General features: G+C 42.1%; 1 protein-coding gene across 1 annotated transcript in view; it reads left to right on the top strand.

The window, feature by feature from the left end:
* The window catches only part of LOC146986472 (uncharacterized), a 185,693-nt gene that overhangs the window by 61,438 nt on the left and 98,356 nt on the right, over positions 1–25,899 (top strand). The window contains exons 16-18 of the mRNA XM_085780483.1: positions 4,516–4,689; positions 6,306–6,479; positions 8,917–9,090. Coding sequence (XP_085636609.1) covers positions 4,516–4,689; positions 6,306–6,479; positions 8,917–9,090 — 522 coding nt within the window. The remainder of the gene's footprint in view (positions 1–4,515; positions 4,690–6,305; positions 6,480–8,916; positions 9,091–25,899) is intronic.

Raw genomic sequence — 25,899 nt, 5'->3', positions numbered from 1 at the left:
ATGGAACAAACGCGCCCAGGTGCTGAGGTCGAGTCAGAGTGAAGCCTCTTGTCATTCAGAGACGAGGAAAACAAACTGGCATGCATATGGCAATATATCGCTGGGAAAAACAAAGTAGGCTACGTGCTGGCGGGCCGCATATTATTGATTTTTTTGATGACAGAGGCCGCGGGCCGGTCCGCGGGCCGTAGTTTGGGGACCACTGATCTATACACTGTGTGATTTTAGCAGTCTTAAAAGACTATTACATGACACACTGTGTGACATGGATCTAATAATCTTTGGTACGACGTCAAGTTTGACGTGTGCAGACTGTACGATGATCATTTTACTGAATCTCAGGTCGCCCACTACCCCCCCCTCCCTCCCTCCCTTTTCACACACAGAAACACACACATGTGTCTGTCACCGGCACCAGAGGAGCAATACCGCCAGTTGTCCATTATTTAAAATTATATAACAGTTAGTTCCGACCGGTCCCAACCGAGTAATTTGATTGGACAAGAGACATTCCATGAGTGCTGATATACAGTATAACTGGGACTTTTTACAGACATTATCACTCTGCTGTTCAGCTGGACAGGAGCTAAGTCAGAGCCACGCTCCCCATACAGGAGCTGCCCCATCTCTCTGCTGCTGCTACAGTTATAAACGGACCTGGAAATTAAAACCCGGACCTGACATTGTCCATCTAACTGGCAATAATTCTCAGCCTAAACCCGGTTGGCCATGTAGCTCAGCTACTTAGCTTCAACTGTGTTCATATTGATTACATAGCAGATAAACAAATGTAGTACGGTATCGATAACGTCTCTGTATATCTTCACGCTGGTCCTGTTGCTCCGGTGATGCAGGCACTGGCTCCAAACCAGAACCAGCACTGGAACCTGCTCGGAAAAGCTTGTAGCTTGTAGCCAGCCATAGATATATATGCCACATTCGGGCTTGTCAGGAATGTCTCACGGCCGCCATCTTGAGGAGTAGTTCCTCCTGACAAGCAGTCAATAGTCAGACCGTCAGACCAGGTTTGACAGCTGTGAATCTGGCAAAATGCCAGCCTTTTGTGCCGCGTACGGATGTTCCCATGAAAGAAACGCCAAAACAGAGACATGGAATAACTTTTCTCAAGTAATAAGTTATTTTATATTATATAACTGTTATGAACTTGTTGAATTTGATGTAGGTGAGTTATCTGACATAAATGAAACTAACGTAACGTATCATAGGGTGGGATGTGTTACATTTAGTGCATACGGTAGTTAATATATTAATAGTTTGTTATTTTGTTGCCTGTATGTGTAGACTATAGGCTTATCAGCTGTTTCCCCTGGCTTTGGTAGTTGTGAGTTTGTGGTTGCCATGGTGATGATGAGGCCAGCAAGTGAGTGTAAACCACTGTAGGCTACCTATATAATTGTGCTAGGCCATACTAAATCAGTTTCATGGCACTTACATTAACCCTAACTGCTAACGTGAGTTATGTACCTGAATTGTAGTATTTATAATAAACAAACGGCTTGAAAATCGGTTGAAAATTCAGTAGACCTCTGCCTCTGTAGACTACAGTAAGTAAAAGTTAGACACCTCCTTCTCAAGATGGCGGCGGCGGTGACAATCTGTTCCAATGGGCAGCAGCGTCAGAGGCGGCATCTACGTGTATATATTTATGGTAGCCAGCTAGTAGGAAATGTTTATGTGTTGCCTGGCAACAGCCTTGTCTCCCTTCCAGTTACGGAACTATTTGTGTTGGCGGAGCCAAATAAATGATTAAATAAACAAACAAATCATAATCTATTGTAGCTTATTACTGTTTACTGTTAATAAAATGCGCTCGTAGCACTGTTGTTAAGCAATGTCACACTGGAGGTGTGATTATCTGCGAAACACACCCTTGCTGATATACAGTACAACAGCACTCCCTCTCGTGTGATACTGCTTAAGTGAAATCACAACCTCTATTGGTACCGGAGAACGTCACAGCGGTACCGTCACGTAATGAGAGCAAATCTCAACGAGAACGAAGTCACCTCTCCCGGTGTAAATGTAGCCGATGTCATATCTGGCCCTCTGCGTTTTGTTTCTCATGGCCTGCCCTAGGTGGGGTTCGATCCCACGACCTCCCGCACCGGAGGCGACGATGCTAACCTCTTCGCCAGGAGGTTGACAACCGCTTGGCAAGTTGGTTAGCACGTCCTTTATGAGTGGAGTGAGTGCACATCCATTACATAAACACATCAATGTTTCCCAGTAGGCGACTGCTTCTCATCACAGTCCGTACATGGGTTTCTTTTTTTTCTTTTTTTTGACAGAGTTTCACACACAACTTTTCTGATGGCTGTCTGTCCATGTTCCTCCTCTTTCTGTGACAGTAAAAGGGAACATTTACACTTTTAAATAAAAATAAGAATCCATGGATGGTTACCATGGAGATGGATACAACAACATGACATGGCGGAGTAATATTTTTAGTGATGAGTCAGGCGTGCTGTCATGCTGATTTGAGCCCGTTCTAAATTTTTTGTTGACATATACTTGTTGTTTAATTAAGCAATATTACCCTCGAGGGTGTGCTTTAACGTCATTTGAGCACGACGGTGATGCGGTCAGGACCGAGGCGCTTGCGCCGAGGTCTGCAAGCATCACTGAAGTGCTCAAATGACGTTAAAGCACACCCTCGAGGGTAATATTGCGATTATACAACAATTACCAACAAAATAAAGCGTATAATTAAATAAATATTCATGTTGATGGACGTTTTGCTCTCAAAATTTAAAGTTTTTTGCGAGTGTGCTTCCCGTTTCCATGGAAATAAATGGGATCTGACTAATAACTGAAACACAATCAGTCACGTCAGTAGACTCCTATGTGTAATGGAACCTAGTTCACCTCTACAGCAAATAGTCCGAACCTTAGTATGACCTAGTATGACCTTTTACCCAATGAAATATTCAGCTCCAGGCTATATTTTAAAAAAACATATTCACCGCGATCACAACTCGTGTCTCGCCGACTTTGTAACGTTACACACATGGGAGGGAGACAATCCTCTCGGCTGTAACGGAGAAGTTTACAATATATTAACAAAAAATAAAATAACATAATTGTTCTATACATGTGACGTTGGCAGCTGTCAGGAACAACCTACAGGAGGTCAATGTAGTTTGTGATTTATTTTCACGAGTAATAAATGACGTTTTTTTAAATAAAAGGGGAAAAATCCATGTTGCCATGGAGATGTGTAAACAACATGACATGGCGAAGTAATATTTTCAGTGATGAGTCAGCCGTGCTGTAATGCTGATTTGAGCACGTTCTAAATGTCTTATTGACCAATCAGATTGCTTGGTCGGAACTACTTGTTGTATAATTCATCAATAACAATGAAGAGGTGAAGCAGCAGAATATCAGTGCACTGGTAGATCAGCATCAATGCTCCTCATTGATCAGCTGTAGTGATGAGGATCATTGTCTCCTGTCAAACTAAGTCAGAGAAGATGAACTGAAGCTCAGATGTTCATCACATCATCAGATGCATCAACTGTGTTTTTACTGCAGCTTTCATCTGGTTTGATTCTGACACATTTGATATTTTCTCTCTTCACAGACTTGTTGGTTGTAAACTCTCAGAGAGTCACTGTGAAGTTGTGGCCTCAGCTCTGAAGTCCAACCCCTCCCACCTGACAGAACTGGACCTGAGTAAAAACAAACTGAGTGATTCATCAGTGAAGTATCTGTGTGCTGGACTGGAGAGTCCAAACTGTCGACTGGAGACTCTGAGGTGAGTTCACTGACTGGACCTGTTGGACTTTTGTCTGTGTTCAGTTCAAATGTGTGAAGTTCAGTTTGAAGCAGCGACTGATTGTGACTCCATGTTACTGCAGCTGGTAGAAGGTGAAGGGTCAGAGGTCACTCAGGGGTCAGTCTGATGATGATGATGATGATGATGATGATGATGATGATGATGATGATGATGATGATGATGATGATGATGATGATGATGATGATGATGATGAGCTGCTCTCAGATGAAGCTGCTAACAGAACAGCTGGATCACCACTGTAGCTGAAGCAGCAGATGTGATGTAGATGTGAGTTTTCCCTCTTTGCTTGGTTCAGGGTCAAAGGTCAAAGCAGCTTCCCAGTGTGAGAGGTCAGGTTAAAGTCCTGTAGCTCAGAGAACAGTGTTGGTTTGATGATCCCACTGTGGAGACACTGAGGCTCATGAACATCAACACTGGGCTCCACAGGAAGGAAGCTTCAGCTCATGGTCACATGACATTAAAGGAGTTTACTTCCTGTCCACAGTGTCTGTGAAGCAGCCTCTGGTCACATGACTCCACTGTCAGTGAGGGGTCAGAGGTCAGCTTCACACAGTGGACAGTTTCTCCTGAGCCACTGTGACTGTGTCCACAGCCTCTGGACCTGAAGCTTCTTCAGCTCTGAACAGACGATGAGACACTGAACGCTGTCAACAAGGAGCTTTGTCCTCAACTCACTGCTTTTATTCTTTATTCAGATTGTGTAACTGCAGTTTGTCACGGATCAGCTGTTCTTCTCTGGGCTCAGCTCTGAAGTCCAACCCCTCCCACCTGAGACACCTGGACCTGAGCAACAACAACCCTCATGATTCAGGAGTGAAGCATCTGAGTGGTTTTCTGGAGAGTCCAGACTGTAGACTGGAGACTCTGAGGTCAGTTCACTGACTGTTACTGTTGTAGATCTTAGATCTTTGATCCACAACTGAACCTGATAGATCTTCACTCAGAACTTGAATCATTGACTTTGATGTCATGAATGAAGGACGTTTGAAATAGTTGTTGTCTCATGTTTCCACTTGTTCTTCTCTCACACTGACAATGACTCTTCACTTTCAGCTCATTTCACTCAGTCTGATCAATAATCAATGATCTGATCACTTCAGCACTGTGTGTGTGTGTGGTCCTGGATCAGGTCTGGACCTTTTTTTTTTTTTTTTTACTTTTATATTTATTTATTTTATTGTGCAATACAAGTGACAGACATAAAGCAAACATAAAGATACGACAAAACAAGACAAGTCATAACACAGCACAAGACAATTAAGAGTAGCTAATGAAAAAGAAGAAAGAAAAGGAAAGAGAGAGAGAAGGAAAAGAGAAAAAAAGAAAGAAAGGGGGGGGGTAGATATATTAAAGCAGAAGTAAGCGATCCGGTCGTTTTGGCTAATGCTGCGTTCCAGGCAGGCTTTTGAAACCGTAAATTACAGCTTCAAGTCACGACTTACGACTTTGTAGCGTTCCAGGCAACCCGTAACTCGTGTTTTTCCGACCTGTTTTACCTGTGAAAGTGCACTATAACTGCCACTCGTAACTTCCGACTCGTGAACTTGTACCAGATCGAACTGGTACGACTTCACAGGTCAGAAAACCACGAGTTACGGGTTGCCTTGAACGCACCATAACGTCTTGTCAGCCGATGGAGTTAGCAGCCCCCACCCTCGTCATGGATCTATTGGTCCTCGTCCCAACGTCACCACATTCAGGCGCATCCCTTGGCTGCACACACAGCCCTTCATGCCGTTCTCTCTCCTCATTGGATAAAACTTGTAGGATACGAGAAAAGTTTTCTCCTCGGCTCAGAGCAGAGCAGAGTGACTGAGAGACCTGTGTTTCGGTCCTAACACTCTATGTAAGTGATTGCTGTCGGAAGATATAACTATTTAAGACTTATATTAACATAAAAATATCGCTTACTTCTGCTTTAATGTAGCTTGTGATAAGAGAGGACAAAACACATGATGGAGAGAAAGAAAAGAAAAGAAAAGAAAAGAACATCGGCAAACAATCGATCAATCAATCAATCAATCAATCAATCAATCAATCAATCAATCAATCAATCAATCAATCAATCAATCATTAATTTTTTGTCCCCTTCCCTGCTTCTTCTTCCCCCTCCCTCCCACTCCTCCCCCAACACATAGATAATGGAATAATACAAAACAGGATCATCTAAGTGTTTGTGTATGTAAATGTGGTCTGGACCTTTAACCTTTGATCCAGTTCAGTCCTGAATCAGAGAGTTGTAGTCAGTGTTTAGTCCAACAGGTATTGATCAGAAATTGATTGTATATTGACAGACTGATCTGAGGTCAGCAGCAGCTGATGAATCTGTGCTGACATGTGGATGATGTGTGTAGAAGGCCACATGGTGATGATCCACAACAACACAAGGACAAAGTCCCTCTACTCATTTACACACTGATCATTGATCAGGACACATCTGATCAATCATCAATCATTTCATCTTCTTCTTTTATTCTTTATTCAGATTGAAGAGCTGCAGTTTGTCAGAGATCAGCTGTTCTTCTCTGGGCTCAGCTCTGATGTCCAACCCCTCCCACCTGAGAGAACTGAACCTGACCAACAACAACCTGCAGGATTCAGGAGTGAAGGATCTGAGTGGTTTTCTGGAGAGTCCAGACTGTAGACTGGAGACTCTGAGGTCAGACTCTGTTTTATTTCTGTGCTCAGATGAATGTGATGTGAAAGTTGTGTTGACACTGAGCTGCAGACATGAGGCTGATATTCTACTGATCCACACTGAGGCTGTAGGACAGGGTAGGCAGGCGCTCACAGACCAAGACCAGGGCTGTGTGGGGGTTGGCACCTCAGACAGCTCATCACACAAAAACCTCACAACGAACACATTTATGCACAATGGTTCACACAGATCCAAGTCTTAAACATGTGCAACACCTTTTCCCCACAATCCATGCCGTCCTGACATCAGCTGTTATTAACTCATTGAGTGTCAACCACCTAATTTTACATTTTTCGTTCCCATGCGTTGAGTGCCAATAACGTAATTTTACGTTTTTTGCTTTTTTTTAAATTATGAAAATAGACACTTTAACACACCTTATGTGTACATTTGGGGACTCTACAACAAGCAGAACTGAAATAGATGACGATCAAAAACTCATGACAACTCACGATCTGGAAGTTTTTATCATAACTCTGCTTTTGCAAACCGAGTTCTGCATGTGGATGCAGCGCAGCTGCTCCGCTTTCACCCGCGAGACTCCAGCAGCTCGGAGCCGAACATGAAGCTCTCAGCCGACAGTCCTGCTCGGATCACATACTGGAGCACTGCTCACATCACACAACAAACCTTTAACAAAATCCACACTCAAACCTGAGCAACAAGGATGTTAACTGTACACAACAAGCTGTTACTACAAGGTATACAGAAAAGACACACAACCTGGGCTGTGTGTGTGTGTGTGTGTAAAAGTGTCTAAGTGTCAGAGAGAGAGTAGGTTAAAACTTGCTAACTGTTAGCCACCGTAGCTCAGGCATTGGTCTCCCGTCAGATAAAAGCTGCTGTTGTTCTTCAGATGAAAGCTCATTAAGGTGTTCACCTCTCCAGTGGAGCATCACTGCAGTTGAATTAGCTGCTAAACTGCTGGAGGCTAAAAAGCCAGGGGACACGTCTGTGTGTTGACCATTCACCAAGGCAACGTGAACAGAAGTGCAGCTCAGACATGGTGCAGTTAAGTTAAGAGGCAGCGTAGCGTTGTGCCTTTTCACCTCCATGTGAACTCTCTGTGGGAACTTACTGCACATGTGCAAACAGCCACATACACACCGTACTGACAGAAGAGGCAGAGCAGCTCTGGGCCTTTGCTCTGTAATACTACACATGGCTGAGTGGTTTGTGCAGCTGCTGCCTGGACAGAAGCTAGCTCTGTTTACTGGCTTTTATTAGACCATGAAAATCACCACATTCTGACACATTGAACTTGTAGTAAAGTTATCTGAAAGTCAAAAAGAATTCAACTTTAGATGAAGTGAATAAATCAAAGCCCTGACTGCACCTCACTGGTTTTTAGTCCAGTCTGTGTTTCTCTTCATGTTTCACCTCCACTACAGAAACACATGTGATGTATCAAACACTATCTGATTTATAATCAATAGCTGCACTTCTTTCCTGAGGCTCTGTGATGTTTATAGAGTGCCGAAGCGGAAGCAGGAAGTAACGGCGCCATGGGTCCTTAATTCGGAAAAACTCTATCTGTTTAAAACATCACATTTCATGCCGAGAAATAAGCAGTTTTTCGTAAAACGGCAACAGAAGAATGTATTTTGTGTGACAACGCTCTACGGACTACAAATCTGGTGTCACACAAAAAATACGTCACCAACTGACACAGGAAAGGGCAGCATTTGGTGTGTGACGTCACCTACGCGACCTGTAGTCTTTCTGGTTACGGATTCTTCGGAATTTTATTTTACAATAGATTTCCAACAAACTGCTGATTTCTCGGCATGAAATGTTATGTTTTAAACAGATAGAGGTCATATTTTTTCCTCATGACACAATTCAAACGGATCACGAAATAAAACTTGGACTCCCGTTCACTTACATGGAGACTTTGTCCGAATTAAGGACCCATGACACCGTTACTTCCTGCTTCTGCTTCGGCACTCTATAGCGAAAAATTCAAAGCCAACATCCCATAATAAGCAGGTGTGTGTGTGTGCTGGTTTCAGGGGTTTCTGTCTCTGAGCTTCATTCAACATGTGTTTCTACACGTTAGTTGTCATGGTAACAGAGTTCAGCCTCACATGTTTGTTGTCTTGAGCATCGTGGCTGCACAACATGAGTTTGTCTGGATGGAGCCACAGGTGGAGCTGACAGGTGAAGAGGCGGAGTCACTGCGTCTGTGTTGAAGCAGCAGCAGCTTCTCATGAATATTAATGAGCTGTTTTCTCTCTATGTGACTGTTTAACCTGCTTCCTGTTGCTTCAGCTATTGGACTTTGATTTTCTAAACTTGTTCTTTCTGAAGCTTCGTCAGCTCTGAACAGATGATGAGACACTGAACGCTGTCAGCAAGGAGCTTTGTCCTCAACTCACTGCTTTTATTCTTTATTCAGATTGAGGTTCTGCAGTTTGTCAGAGATCGGCTGTTCTTCTCTGGTCTCAGCTCTGAAGTCCAACCCCTCCCACCTGAGACACCTGGACCTGAGTAACAACAAGCTGCAGGATTCAGGAGTGAAGCATCTGAGTGGTTTTCTGGAGAGTCCAGACTGTAGACTGGAGACTCTGAGGTCAGTTCACTGAACAAAAAAAAAACAAGGCTAGGACCGTTGTATTAGCCCAGTGGTTCTCAACCAGGGGGGTGTGGGGGGTGGGTGTGGGTGGGGGGTGAAGGAAAAAAAGTAAGATTGTGTGGGATATAGGGTTGTTCGGTATACCGGTACTAAATTGGTACCGGGGTACTGAGGCATTTAAAAAGGTACTATACTGCGCTTAGATAGGACCGGTACTTTCATTTTGCGCCGCCGGCAGCGGTGACGTCGCCGCGTGAAGTCGCCGCATTGTAACTTGAGCCGAGGTGAGTGAGTGAGTGAGCCACAAACGAAGCAAGGTGCTTTTTTTTAATTACCGTTACAGCGCCACCTGTCCATGTGCCTGTTTTTATGTGTGTGTGTGTGTGTGTGCGCCATGCGCAAGAGAGAGACGGGCCGCCACAGACTCGTTAATTAATGCAAACACTGCTGGTTGATAAGTTTCGTTTTTACCGCGGATCAGACATGCATCTCTCAAGAGCGCTATGCGGAGATTAATTAACGGAACGATATCGCGTTGATGGAGAAAAAAAAAAGCAGAGTCAATTTGTGGCTTGGTCATGATTCTGTGACGCTGCACCACACATTGGTCTACATCAGGTCTACATATGGGAAACAATAGTTGTGTTTTTGAGTGTTTTCAGACCTCAAATAAAGCAGTTGATATTCATTTTTAAACAGACCACTAATGATTTAATTTAGAGTTCAGATTAATATAGATGGAAATTTCTATTTTAATCCTGCAGCAGATTGTTTATTGATTTACTGATTATTTACTGATACATATGTTATAGTTCTAAGATTTTCTATTAAAATAAAGTAAATAATGACATTTTTTGTGTTCTCTTTTTATTTGGAAAAGTACCGAAAAGTATCGAAAAACATTTTGGTACCGATACCAGTCCCAAAATTTTGGTATCGTGACAACACTAGTGGGATATTTTTCGCACTATCTGGCAACCCTGGCCTGCCTGCGCGTATGAGCCCAGTGCAATCACTTTCTGGAGGCAGTGATACGCCAAGTAGCGTCGGGTCTCCTGCCGCTGTTAACGTCTGCATGAACGGACCTGTTGGTCAGAGTGGCCGCGGTCCGAGCGGATGTTTTTTTTTTTTCGTGCATGTCCGCGGCGCACCACTGCATGGACATGCCCCCCCATAGCATAGGAAACGGGCCCTTGAATCATTGTTCGTCCAGACCCCCCTACAGGGGTTTGCAGCCTTCTGGTACTCATTTCAACAATTAAAACAGCTAATTTGTCATTGTCTTCAGTGGTCAACAGAATAATTTATTGAATAATCAAAGAAAAAACATTTTTAGAACAAGGTTCCTTCATCAGGTTTAAAATACAAGGCAAGAAATGATGACAATTTATGCACTCCTGGGCTAAGGCATACACACTATACTCCTTATTATATGAAAATATTTGGGAAGAAACTGTGTAGCAGAAAAAAGGAAACGCTCTCAAAGGGTGGCATAGCATATAGATGAATGGGGGATATGATTTAGCCTGAAAAAAAAAGTTAGTCAAAAGATTTTTTTTTTTTTTGCTTTAATCCATGTGACTGTTACTGCTGTAGATTTTAGATCTTTGATCCGCAACTGAACCTGATTGATCTTCACTCAAAACTTGAATCATTGACTTTGATGTCATGAATGAAGGACGTTTGAAATAGTTGTTGTCTCATGTTTCCAGTTGTTCTTCTCTCACACTGACAATGAGTCTTCACTTTCAGCTCGTTTCACTCAGTCTGATCAATAATCAATTGTCTGATCATTGCAGGTGTGTGTTTGTGTGTGTGTGTGTGTGTGTGTGTGTGTGTGTGTGTGTGTGTGTGTGTGTGTGTGTGTGTGTGTGTGTGTGTGTGTTCTTCATTTCATCTTCTTCTTTTATTCTTTATTCAGATTGAAGGGCTGCGGTTTGTCAGACATCAGCTGTTCTTCTCTGGTCTCAGCTCTGAAGTCCAACCCCTCCCACCTGAGACTCCTGGACCCGAGAAGAAACAACCTGAGCAATCCAGCTCTGCAGCAGCTTCAGGATCTTGTGAAGAGTCCAGACTGGAGACTGGAGACTCTGGAGTGTGAGTCTGATTTTCACTTTTATCGACTGGTGATGGCTGTGATAGAGAAATCTGGCCATTAGCTATTCATTGTTCTAGAATGCGCTTCAACTGGGAGCAGCAAAATCTGGTAGCTCTGTGTTTCTTACTTTGTTTTTGTTGTATTTTATCATATTTTTGGTGAAGATAGATGGAGATATTGGTGAAGACTCAGAAAGTTTACCGTGAGTGCAGCCTGATGTGTTTTACTGAGACCTTGTTGAATCAAAACATCTCTGACTCCATTGTGGATGTACCTGGCTTCACTCTCATACAGTCAGACAGAGATGCTAAGGCAAGTGGCAAGAAAAAAGGAGGAGGTCTGGCCTTATTTGTGAACCAGAGATGGTGTAATCCTGAACATATTACTGTCAAGGAGAAGATGTGTTGTCCAGACATTGAATTATTGGCTGTTGGAATGCGGCCATATTATGTACCAAGAGAATTCAGTCATATCATAACAGTACTTGTGTACATCCCTCCCAAGGCAACAGCTGATGTTCCATGTGGAATATTGCATGAAATTATTGCTAGGATACAGACAAAACATCCTGAGGCACTTATTATAATATCAGGGGACTTCAACCATGTTATCCTCTCCTCCCACCTGACTGGATTCACACAGTTTGTTAACCCTCTAGGCGCCAGAGTTTATTTAGGAAAATATTAAGTTTGGATTTCAGGATTTCACAAGGCTGTAGCTTTTAAGTGGTCAGAGATAAATCTATGGTGTAAGTGAGAAAAATGTTCACAATGACCTAAAGTTTGTGATAGGAGTAAATGTACTCATCTAATTTGCATATTGTGATGTCACCGGGTGGCAGCCCCATTGGATTACGTGACTTCCAGTAAAACTGAATTTGGAACATATTTACACAGGGAAAAAAATTATATTGACATCTCATCCTCAAAGTAAAGGAACAGGGCTCTGATTGGAGTACATTTACAGTCCCCCCCCCTCCGCCCCCCTCCCTCCCAGCCCCGTCGATCCGTGTCGCGGTAGTACCGCGGACGAGCAGCGGTGCCGGCGGGACTCCTCGCCCGCTTTGGCCGCCGTATGACAGACTTCCCCCCGACCGGGGGAGTGGGGGGGGGTCCTCCGGATCGAGCTGAACGTGTTCACCATCTAGTGGTACCAAGCAGTAACAATTAAATATAGGGCAGTAGATTTAAAGATATGGGCTGTTTTATCCAAGCATGCTGCCTGTCGCAATAATGCGATTTTGGCGCCTAGAGGGTTAAATGTGCTACCAGAAAAAACTAAACCCTTGACTTGCTGTATGCCAATGTAAAAGAAGCTTACAGAGCCACTGCCTTACCACCACTGGGCAGGTCAGATCACAACCTGGTTTGTCTGCAGACCTGTTACAAACCCTGTGTGCAGAGGGAACCTGCAACTACACTCACAGTAAGGAAGTGGACACCTGAGGCTACTGAGGCTCTGAGGGACTGCTTTGAGTCTACAGACTGGAATGTTCTGCTACACTCGCAGACACCTAACAACACATCCACTGACATTGATGAGATGGCAGAATGTGTCACTGACTATATAAACTTCTGCAGGGATGTGGTGTTGCCGGTCAGAACAGTTCGTTGCTTCACTAACAATAAACCGTGGATCACAAGTGACATCAAAAGCTTCCTAAATAAGAAGAAGGAGGCTTTTAAGATTGGTGACTCAGTCTTGATTAAGACAGGACAGCAGGAACTGAAAGTGAGACTAAGGCAAGCAAAGAGAGACTACAAGAAAAAGCTGGAGAGCAAACTACAAAATAATAACATCAGGGAGGTCTGGAGAGGAATGAGGACCATCACTGGATACAAGGAGAGAAATAGGCAGCCTGAAGGAGATGTTGACCTGGCAAATGAGTTTAACCAGTTTTACAACAGGTTTAACATAGCCTCTTCTCCCTCACCATCACCACTTCCACCTGACTGCCCCTCTACCTCAGCTGCTGTTCCCTCTGATCCTGCTCTACTCAGTGGCCTCTCCACCTGGCGGTTCTGCTCCACCCGGCTGTCCTGCTTCCAGTGGTCCTGCTCCACCTGGCGGTCCTGCTCCACCTGGCGGTCCTGCTTCATCTGGTGGTCCTGCTCCACCCGGCTGTCCTGCTTCCAGCGGTCCTGCTCCACCTGGCGGTCCTGCTCCATCCGGCGGTCCTGCTCAACCTGGCGGTCCTGCTCAACCTGGTGGTCCTGCTCCATCCGGCGGTCCTGCTCAACCTGGTGGTCCTGCTCAACCTGGCGGTCCTGCTCCACCTGGCGGTCCTGCTCCATCCGACGGTCCTGCTCCATCCGGTGCAGTCATACAAGTACCTTGGAGTACACCTTGAGGACAGGCTGGACTGGTCCGTACACACAAATGATGTGTACAAAAAGACACAAAGCAGGCTCTTCTTTGTAAGAAGACTCAGGTCTTTTGACATATGTAATGTAATGCTGCGTATGTTCTATCAGTCTGTCATTGCAAGTGTTACATTCTTTGCTATTGTCTGCTGGGGTAACAACATCAAGGTCAGGGACAGGAACAGACTAGACAGGCTCATCAAAAAATGTAGCTCTGTGATGGGGGAGGGAGCGGAGCTGGTAGAGGCTGTGGTTAAGTGGAGGATGGAGTGTAAGTTGAAGACCATCCTGGGTGTCCCCCAACACCCTCTACACAAAACCCTCTCAGGTCAGAGGAGCAGCCGCAGTAAAAGGCTCATCTCCCTGACCTGCAGAACTGAAAGATTTAAGAGGTAATTTGTTCCTGCTGCAATCGTGTTATATAACACACAGAAACTACTTTTATTGTTGTACTGTAAATACAGTAAGTATTTTTACTGTGTTACTGTAAGTACTGTCATAATCTGCGTCCCCATTGTGTCCCTGTGTCTTGTCTTAAAGGGATATTCTGGCGTAAATTTAACCCATGGTCCAACTCACCATAACACCGAGTTAGACCCCCCTCGAGAGATAAAGTCTGCTAACTGCTAGCTTCTCTAGTTGTAGCAACTTTAGCAATGACCGCACCATAACAAACAGCGCCTTATATGGATCCACTATCAACCGATCAAAAAGCCACTCATAGCCACAAATAATGCTCAGAACAGCACCAAACGTCATCAACAGTACAAACAGGGTCCCTGCACATAATACGAGGCATCAAACATCTGTTAGCTTAGCCTGGTTTCTATTGAAAAGAGACAAAAACAACTCACCCACTCTCCTCCAGTTATACGCTATGCAGCAACTTTCCGTGTCCAGCATAGAGTCCAGGCACTGACAACACACATCCGAGGCCGACTGGCAGCACAAACATCTGGTTTCAACGGCCACTGGCAGGCAGTGACCACACTGACCACTTGATTCCCCCAGGTCTAGCACATAGACTCCCTAGGTCCAGCACATAGACTCCACCGGCTCTCTCCCTCTTTCACTTTTCTCCTCCATTTCCTTCAGCTTGTCTTCGGTAAACTCGGTCTCAAACTGATAGTGACGCCCATCGAAATGAAACCAGTCATTGTTGTTCACAAACTGCATAAACTCAGCCGTGTTGTCCCTTCTGTGATGTCTGCTTCACCATGTTACAGACAGTCTCTTCCGGCAAAGAACGTCATCCTGAGCGCGCGTGTGACGTCGCGTCTAATCTCGCGCTTGTGTACGTGATTCTCTCCCGCTAATATATTAAGTTAGAAATGCCCAATTCCGTTCATTTCCTTGTGAACACTCGATAATAACTTTTATAAACTGATAGGCAAGATAAATAGGAACTTTGGCTGCATTATATGGAGTAATACACACACATTTTCATCCTTGAGCTGTGGGACTCTACTTCTTTGATCATGGTGTGGTCATTGCTAAAGTTGCTGCAACTAGAGAAGCTAACGGTTAGCAGACTTCATCTCTCGAGGGGGGGTCTAACTCGGTGTTACAGTGTGTTGGACCATGGGTTAAACTTAGGCCGGAATATCCCTTTAAACCGACTCTCTCACTCTCCACCCAGAAATGTCCCCGTGCACAACAAAACAAAGCAAAAGACCAAAATACAGGTAGGGGGAGGGGATGCTGCAGACACAGCCCCCACCACACAGGACTAGAAGCCCATAGGTGATGATTAAGACGGATTTCATTTGTATAAGTCTAATGTTTATTTTTGTGCACAGAACTCCAGACCCAAACTTTAATCAATCTCCTTTAATCAGAGAAGATCCTGACACTGAACACTTTTCAGGATACAATCCAAATTCCAGTATGAAGTTGGGGAACAGAAGTTATTTTATTTTTTAAATATTTGGTCTTTGAAGACTTTCGCATCAATAATATTCTCATCCTGGGTAAATTTTTACATACACAAGTGTAAACTTTTAAAATCGACTCCTAGGTTTTTACATGTTTCATAACGAATTTCTTCATTTCGCCCTCAATCTTATTAAAAAGAAAGATGCCATTTAATTAAACTGTTTAGTAATATTGATTGATTGAAGTATGATTTACAAAGGAAACCCTAGCCTCTGTTTTACTCTTTCAAGACTCAACATGTCATAAAACATCACAACGACACGACAGATCACACAACATATATTTGTCAGGTTCAGTTACACTTTCAAAATAAAAGTTTGCATCTGTTTATTTCTTTTTTCATACAGTGAATGTGTTGATCAAGAGATTATGAATAAAAACAGAAAATTAAAGGGATAGTTCACCCAAAATTCACATTTCACTCATTTTCTACTCACCCCCATGTCGATGAAGAGGTTGGGAGAAGTTTCGGACTCATCCGTGCCTATTTGGAATTACAGGGGGGCTCCGCGCAGCACTGCATTGCCATATGACGGTCGAAAACGGGGCTCACTTTTCTTTGTCCAAAAAGACACACCAAAAAACATCCAAATACTTCCATACTGCTCCTCTGTAATGTCCCTCTTGTAGTGAAGCCCCGACATGAGAAATTGTTCAGAAAAAAATTAAATAAGTCTATATTTTAAGCTATTTTAAGCTGAGCCCTGAACTGAGACACTGAGAGCTAGGGATGGGTACCTTTTGCATTTGAATCGATACGGTATCGATACTCGGTACCTGGGAACCGATACTGGTACCAATCGGTACCTGTTTTCGGTACTTTTTGTGTGTGTGGTAATTAAAAAAATTAAAAATTAAAAAATTAAAACGTCTGAAATTTGAATATTTACCTCTTAATAACATCACAACCTCAGCCTTTAAGAGTGTTTTATGTTTTAGGGATGGGCAATGATTTTCATATAATGGAATAGTCATTCAATGAAAAAAAAATGTTTATGAGACTAGTCTTGTCTGAAAAAATTTCAGATTCACCTCCACACAAATTTGTCAAACTCAGAAGAAACATCAAAGGTCTTCAATCTGTGTGTGTGTGTGTGTGTGTGTGTGTGTGTGTGTGTGTGTGTGTGTGTGTTACTGGTTTCCCTCTCAGACTGAATGAAGTCCTGAGGATGAGTGTTAATGTGGAGGAACAGGAGGACAGATCAAAGTCTCTGGAGAGTGACCGGTCCAAACATGAACCTCCAGACTCACAGTAAGAGACCAGATAGAAACCTGAAGTGTGTGTGACGTCACAGAAGAGGAAACGTGTGTGTGTCCACTGATCAATCAGTACATTTACATGCAGAGCTTAATCGAGCTATGCTCAAAATTCGATTTTGGCTCAAATCGGACTTCTGTCTTTGTCTCAATATACATGCAACTGAGAAAACCGAATAACTGACGGGGTCCGCCCCCTCGTGCGGCGTCACCCGTCGTTTCAGTGGGTTAATACGCCGCCTGTCCTGTTGACTTCTCTGTCACCTCGTAAAAAAACTGAATATAAACAACTTAGTAGCTTAAAGGTGTACAGAAATGGCCGTTTGTCCTGTTTGTCGCGCCGAGTTGTCACGAGCTGCAACACGAGTTTACCCGAGTGAGGAAAACGAATTTGATTGGTCGTTATCGAGCGGGCGGGATATTCAAAGCTTGGGGCGAGACCGAGCTCGGTGTGTGTGTGCGTGTCTCAGACGTTTGAATGACGGTTTACGGATCCAATATCAGTGGCTGGTGAATCGTGTACAGGCTGACGTATAATCCGTGCGCCTGCATTATCCAATGCGAAAAAAAAAATACACACTTTCATCCCGGATTTACTCAAAAATAGAATTTTGCACAAAGTTTGGCCTACATCGTCTGAAAGATGAGTTATCACATTAATTTTATGATCCAGAGTGGGCTCAAATTCAGTTTTCTTTTCTGTACACCTTTAATAATAAATTCTCAACTGCAGTTCCCGACCTGACGCGCCAGTCTGGGCTGGATGCGCGCTGAGAATAGGATACGGGCTTCCTCTCTTCCTCTCTCTCTCTCTCTCTCTTTTTTTTTTTTTAATAAAACACTCTTGCTGGTTGCGCTGTGTGAAATGCATTGAATCAGCGCTGTTGTTGGGTTTTTTTCTTTACTTCGCCGGGTTCGGGCGGCTTCTCTGCTCCACTTGGTGCCGTCTCTACTGTTGTGGAGCATGCGCACATGCATTGTCCAGTTATACTATGACTAAGGTGTATACATGACGGAGAAAATCGAATTCCAATCGCATTATCTGGGTGTCTTAATCGGAGTTCTCAACTCCGATTTCAGTCGGGCTAAGGTGCTGCAAAAACTCAAAATCTTGCCAAGTATATTTTTCTAATTTCTAGTCAAAATATCTAATCACACTTAAAGCTCCAGTTGGTAAGTTGACGAAAGTGAAAGTAAACTCCGCGACTTGGTCGGAAATTTCAAGACAATACTCCGTCAGGTCCCTTTATGAACCTCTGCCAAAGAGTTTATAAACCGTCTTTGCCTCTGCCAAGCGCCCCACACACACACAGACACACACAAAGTAGCCATAAACGCACCCACAGAAGATGTACCGTATCCATAGCACGACGTGTAAGAGCGGCGATTGGCTGCTCCTCCTGCTCCCTCTACCTGACTGGTGGAGAATCGTCGGGCGCGGTGGATTTTGGCAAATACGATTACAGGCTGTAGGTGGAGCCAGAGGAGTTGGATTTTGTCCTAAATTACTCATTTAATGTCTGACCATCAGAATATAGTGACAGTTCCAGCAAATATGACTGAATAATTGTTACCAACTGAAGCTTTAATATAAGACAAAATCACCTAAAGAGTAAGATTTAACTGAGATAAAGTAGCTTGTTTTTAGACAGTGCATCTTGAAAATCTTGATAAGTGAAATAGTCTTGAAAACATCTTGTTTTGAGTCATATCTCAGATGAAACAAGCTTTTTTGACATTTCATAAGATTTTTAAGCTGCTGTGTTATTTGTAAAAGATGAATCGTCTTGTTTCAAGAAATAGACTTAACTTAAATTGAGACAACAGATCTGCTATATTGAAACTGCAGGTCAACATGGGGCGGCAGTGACTAAGGCAGTAGAGTGGGTCGTCCAATAACTAGAGGGTTGGCAGTTCGCATCCCACTCTGTCCCAGTCACTGTCGTAGTGTCCTTGGGCAAGACACCTTACCCAACTTGCCTCGTGTGAATGCGTATGAATGATCATGGTGGTGGTCAGAGGGGCCGTTTGGCACACATTGGCAGCCACACTTCCGTCAGTCTGCCCCAGGGCGGCTGTGGCTACACGTAGCTTACCACCACTGGTGTGAATGTGTATGTATAAATAATGGTTACTGTAAAGTGCTTTGGGGAAAGAACGCTATATAAATGTAATCTATTGTTATTATTATTATTGACATGCCCAACTCACAACAACTGACAGTACAGTGTGGCTATTTTTCTTTCATTTCCTTCACACTGTAAACCTGAATGTTTAAAGTAATTAAATAGATTGAGTACAGTATACTAAAAGTTTAAAAAAAAAAGTTCTACTAACTTAATTATGTCACATTCATGTACTGTAACATGTTATTTCATTTTGAGTAATTTAAACTAATTATTTTTGATTAAATTAAACTATTGGTAGCCTATAATAACAACTTATAGAATTAAGTAATTAATGATAAAGTCCTCTATGTTTCAAATAAAATAGGTAAAATACAATAACATCTTAAATGCATTAGACATTTATGGAAGGTGTTTTTATTTTAATCTTTATTGTCTTATCGGTTTAATGTAGCCTTTATTTTATTTTATTTTATTTTTTACTTTTCCCTATTTAAGTGTTGAGCAGCTGCAGGAATCATTTTTTATTCCGAGTTAATCTGTGATTCAGCCTCCGAAGCAGCAGGTGGCGCTAATGCACTGATTGCTACCGCTCTTTGGAAAACAACAGAAGAGGACGGTTTGAACGGAACAGCAGTTAGCAGCAACAACAAACAGCACGGAGGAGCAGTGGACTGCAGCCAGCATCCCGGACTTACTGTAAGTTTTGAATGTTAATGTTAATATACTAACATTTATTTTGAGTGCTGTCCGGCGGGTCTGTGTTATTTATGTGCTTTGCCGCTCTCCCGGAAGTAAACATTGTGCTAGCAGGGCTAACGGCTGCAGCAGAGCTAACTGTCTGCAGTCAGAGCTTTCCAACCGTTTTCTTGTCAGAAGTTTTTCTGGTTGCATAAAAGCTCTGGGGTCGACGCACACGCCGACGTGTTTGCGCAAAGGTCTCACATGTTTTTGTTTATTTCGGTAATTTTCGGGAGACTTTCCTCTTTCAAATACCACGTTATTAACAGAGTTAGAGAGCCACTAGTAGAGCACAGGGCAGGCACACTGCCTGTGTGTCTTGACTGTGTGTCTCATGTATCTTCTATAGATGCTCGTTTTAAATTATGTAAGTTATTCCACTGAGACACAGAGATTGCTGTTAACCACAAATTAACTGCCTGCGTCGGTTTTAAAACAAACAACTCTGCTTCAGCATGCCAGCTGGTTTTCATGACAAAGATGAATAAATCAGAGTTCAGAGGATGATATGACATTAACTGTGTGTGCAATAATTTCAGATAACAGATATGTTTGAGGCAGAAGAAGTCCAGACTGAGAAGAACCTGCCCTGGCCTCACTAGAAAGATGATGGAGACTGTTTCCCCTGCACCAACAGACTGCCCACCAGTGAAGGAGCTCATGGACCTCAGGCCTGCTCTCCAGATAGAGTTTGAGGTAATATGGATCAGCTCTCTCTTTAAAGTGGAAATTGTAATTCTTACCCATTTGTCAGCTATTTGCTGCTTTATAAATGTGTGCGACATTCTTCAAAGTGAACTGTTTAAGTGTTGTTGCTGACTTGTCCTTGTGCTGTTATTTCAATGTGTTTGTATGCAGAGCTCCAGCGGAGTACGAATCAGAACCACATTCTGAGCTAGACCGCCATGTTCGTCGACTGATGACCTTATTCAGACAGAAGGCAGCAAAAACTGGGAAGGCAGCAGATGCTCTGGCTTTTAAACATCCATGATGAACAGGTAAATAGATTACACATTTCATAGGTTGAACCAGAAAACATTGGACAGGTTCAGTGATTCAAAGGAGCTTTTTGAATTTTGCAATTAGTCCACTTTGTTTGATATTGATATTGTGACAGTGAGACATTAAATTGAAACAAAAGACACTGAGTGTTGCTGGCACGTTCAGATGGAGCTTTCTCAGTACTGTAACTTTTGTCAGAATTTTGCTTTGTAAGTTATGTGTTTAACAACCCTCTACTCTAGGTTCCAAATGACCAAAATGCATTATCCTGACAGAAGGATGTCTGTGTTATGTGTTACAGGAAAAAGAAAACACCCTCTCTCCTGCTCAGTCCTGATTGTGAGTCCGTCCAACTGCCTCCTAGCGGTAGGAGATGTGGCGGTAACCTCTCCTGTGGTGACGCCTGCGACTCCCCTGAAATATCATCAGGTCATCACACAGAGTTTGATTGAGAAGTGCAGGTGTGAGTAGGGGTCTATATGCTTTGAGTGTGTGCAAAGCACAGATTTTGTACGTGTATTGAGGGGCACATTGGTCAGATGTTTGGACCTGTCTTAACTTGCATGTTCTGCTATTTTCATATTGCAGTTCCATAAATACTGTGAGCCAAAATGTTGAGAAAAATGAAGCTGTTTCCCTTTTATGCAGTCCTCTGGGACTTTTTGCTGTTTAAATAAAAAAAAAATTGGTTAAATGCAAGACTAGTTTTTATTTTGTCTGTCTTATTAGTAGTAGTTAATGCCTTGAATCTAGAACAGTATTACTTTTGTAGAGCTTACAATAAGCTAAATACACTTGAGATGATGACAGGATGGTAAATTGCGGCTTATTATTGCAAAAGAGCATTGCCTAATATGAGTCAGGAATGCTAACTTCAAGACATTTTGTCTCAAAATGCCAGTTTCTAATCTTATTTCAAGTAGGTGGTGGACTTAAATCTAGAACAGAGTCACAATTATAGAACTAAAAATAAGTTAAATACACTTGAAACAAGCAGGATGACCCCCCCAAAAAATGCTACTTTTGAGGGGAAAGTACTATTTTTGAGCATCACAAGCTTATTATGAGACACAGAACATCACAATACGAGTAAAATATAACTAAAAATGAGTTTTCCCAGCTAATTTCAAGATCACTCTTATCTTATAAGGCTTAAATATAATGTCTTATTTCAAGAAATCTTACCAAGAGGATTTTCACTTGTTCCATTGGCAGATTTTTTTGCTTATTACAAGCAAAAATATCTTGTATTAATTTTTTTTTGCTTATTTTCGGAGAGGTCGTTTTTCCAGCTGTTCAAAGACACGGTGGGAGTAAAGACAGAAAGATGCAGGTGAACAGACGACAGACTGGCTTCATGTGAAGTGTCTCCATCTCCCAGAACAGTTTGAAGCGCTGCAGGTGACCGGTCCCTCCGCTGTCTGGAGGAAATGCATCAAGACGGTGTTTACAATCACACGCCACTGTCTTCTCATGTGCAACAGCCTATTTACCAACTTCACCTGGCTGGCGTGCGTGTGGCTCAGCGGTTTCCAGTCGCCACCTGTTTAATGCCAGGTGGAGATTAGGCCGCTGCGTCAGCCGGCTCCTCTTACTGGGGAAAACATTGGCCAGTAAGTTAGAAGAAAATAACAGTTATATTTTGTTCTTTTCATGCCGACAGTATCATGGCGAGCTAGCTCTACACAGCAATGCAATGTGTTTTCTTTAGTGTCTTTTTATAGACCATCAGCTGTAGCCTCAGACATTAGTTAGAACCTCTTTACATGGTTCTTGTTTTAAAATGAGGCTGAAGACTGTGAGGACTTTTTAACTCGCTCATTGAGCATTAGCTTAATTAGGTAGCTGACTGCAATGCTCCCTGGGTAGACAGTGTTTGTCTCTCTCCACATAGCACAGGTGAACAGCTCAGGCTAGTTGATGGGATGACTATAACATACCTGAAGGGAAAGCTGGCATCATAATTCTGAGTGGTGGGCAGGTACGACTATAGTGTCTCCTATTTTGAAAGAATGAAAGAATAAGAAGAATATTCGTCTTATTTCTTGTCAAAATGTCTCATTTCTAGTCAAAACTAAACTCTTTTCACTTAAAATAAGACTCATCAAATAAAAATAGACTTGTTTTTAGATCATTTTCAGACAGATTTTCACTTGAAATTAGTAGAAAAATCTGCAGGTGAAAGCAAGTTTTTGGTGCTTGTAATAAGAAAGAAAAACTTGATCAGAGTTTTTAACTTATTTGAAGTGAAAATATACTTGAAAGAAGTCAAAAGTGTCTAAAGATAAGCTACTTTTTAATGTGATGAGTCTTATTTTGAGTAGCCTATAATGAGATTTGTTTTGACTAGAAATAAGACAAATATTCTTGGTAAGATGTTGAGTTTTTGCAGTGTATACTCTGCTACGGAGCCAAGACAGAGATCACTGAGGGTGTGAAGTTTCCATTGTTACACACTCAACCTTTGGACCGTTTTGTGTGCAGCATCCGGGTACTTACACTACACTGTGTTGTGACATAGTTGTGAATCAGTGGCGGCTGGTGACTGGAAACATTGTGGAGGACAGGAGGGAAACCAGTCCACGGTGTCATGTTATTTCATACTGGTGTACTACTTATCCCTACTTTCTTATGTTCAATGGAAATGAAGCAGTAAAACAATGGCTTACAAGACTTTTTAAAAACAGCATCATTTTTTTCAATCCTGCTGTTTTCAGATTAATACAGGTCTAATGAAAAAGACAGAGCATTTATCAAGGATGTTAGATAGAAGGTAAAAAAATAAATTAAAAAAAGCAGCAGGCCAGAGTTAAACACCTGTAAACGTCACAGTGGGAATTTTACACAACACCGTCTGATTTAAAGAATAAAGGCATAAACCACGAAAATCTGGAATTATAAATAACAAAGCAAAGTGTTCCACTCAATTTAAATACAAACTTGTACTTTTAAAGCTTTTACCTGGGCTTTTAGACGAGGGATTCTCCAGGCAGGGACAGTTTCTTTTTTCACTGACTGAAATACAGCAGTGGACAAAACAAAAAAATCAGCGGTGAGAGCTGGATATGGATCACTCGTCCAAAACCTGCAGTTTGACAACGTGTCTTACTTTAATTTGTGGGTTGATAGATGGGAAAATCAACAGTCCTTGTTGCTGCCGACACGTGACTGAAAACTATGAAGGATCTCTCTGACTGCTTCTCTCTGAACAGTTTATCCAGTAATGTGCTGGTGTTTCCTTTGAAACCGATGCAAATATCACTGGAAACTCTGTATTTCTTATAGGAGCATAGGAGTGAAAGCTTTACAGACATAGCAACAGTAACCAAGGGCTTATTTGGGAACTGTCATTGGACCAACCTGATGTCAATCTTGTATTCTGGTTGCTAACCCTAACCCTAACCCTAATGCACATCAGCTTGAAAATGTGTTAAAAAGAGGTCTAAAAAATCAACTGTTAATTTCATAGTGGGTAATAAATATGTGTTTTACATGTCGAGGATCGATCCAGTTTCTGTATCAGGGGTTTAAATTCTTCATTTTCATCAAACAAGCACCAGAAGTCTGGTCGAGAAAATCCTCAGAACCATCAGTGTGACTTTGAAACAGATACATAATGGATGGATTTATTGTTCCCCGTCTGACTTTCTGTTCTGTATCATGGTAAACTGAATATATTTGTGGTTTGCATTGCTGCTCAGACGACATAAATCAAATCAACCTTGAAACATGTTGTGTTTTTTTTACTGTCATTTATTAAAATTAAATTACTCAATTATATCACCTTCATGTGGTGGATCAATTTGTCCAAAGTACATTCAAAGTCAAAGAAAGAGTGAGACGTGATCACAAACTGGAATGTTGACATTGACAGATAAACAGATAGAAGAGCTTTGATCCATGTCTGTGGAGGTTCTTAGGTGGCCCAGGTCATCGTAGTCTTTAAGTACGTAAGTTTAACAAATTAGTTTCAGTTTCAGTTTCATTTATTGACAAGGGACAATGTACATTAATAAAACATTGTAAAAAAACAAATGTAAAAGCACCCGAGTTAGCAAAAAAAGCTCATTTTCATCGCCAGTCCCTCTGCCTGATGATAAAAGGCAACCTTAAAAAAAAAGCAACAATGAGGTAAAATACCAAAGACATATTAATAAATATACATTTGTAAGACAATACACACATTTGCGATAGCACCAAAAGACCAAAGACACATTCAATTCACATTAATAAATATACATTTGTAAGGCCATAACACACGTTTGCGGTGGCACAAGGTAGTTAGTGCTCATAATATAATCAGTTCTTAGTGCTGCCATCATAGGGCATCAGCAATACATAGTATTAAGGAACAGGATTCATTAAACAAATCACTATAACTATCTGGTTACTATGTAATAACTATCTGGTTACTCCATATAGGAAGATACATAGACTGGTAGACTGATAGATAGACTGCTCAATATTCTCAGGACCACCTCCACCAAATATATATAAATAACATGTATAATTGTTATAATCACTTTAAATTTATAACATATATGCTTGTAATTATTATAGGAATAATGTGGACAATGGCTGCCTGAACATCAATAACACTTCACTCTTCCTAACTCTCAGGCCTTAACCCTTGTACTTGTAGCTGCACTCGTTGTTGAAAAAGGCCAGGAATCATACTGATGTCAAGGTTCATCTTTTTATTTCCTCCTCATTCTCCTCCAACGACGACACCACAAACAATCTTGATACACCGTGAAAACTGAAACATAAAAATCTAAGTGAGGCCAATGCAGCGCAAAATAATAAACAGAAAACAGTCCCATTAGAAATAACCAAAATAATACACAGGTAAACAGAAGTATATTTACCGTGTGCGCCTCTAGAACATAGTGTAGTCTGTTTTCTTTTCTGACCAGGCGTCCGCCATGTATCCAGACTCTCTTAGCTCTATGCGCGCGGTCTCCTTCTACCCACAATTCCTCACAACAACAAAGTCATGTGACCAGACGTTTCTAAATAAAATAGACCTCACATTGAAACTCTTTCTTTCTCTTTACTCTCTCATTTTTAATTATTTATGGATTTATACTTATTTATTAACCTTTTAAACCACTTCATTAACTCATGAAATTCTGTCTCCAACAGTTACACAGAGCCAGGCTGCTCCTCCAAGTCTACAATGATACAATGAGATCTGAGATGTTCAGTAACAAAAAGGAATCAGGTTTATTTCTCTGTGGTTAATGGACCAGTAGAAGAAGATTTGACTAAATACAGAGTCAGG

The sequence above is a fragment of the Trachurus japonicus genome, chromosome 6, assembly GCF_045865225.1.
Source record: "Trachurus japonicus isolate A0001 chromosome 6, Traja_1.0".
Lineage (NCBI taxonomy): Eukaryota > Metazoa > Chordata > Actinopteri > Carangiformes > Carangidae > Trachurus > Trachurus japonicus.
The sequence above is the reverse complement of the archived record's forward strand: the minus strand, read 5'-3'. Positions and strand labels throughout refer to the sequence as shown.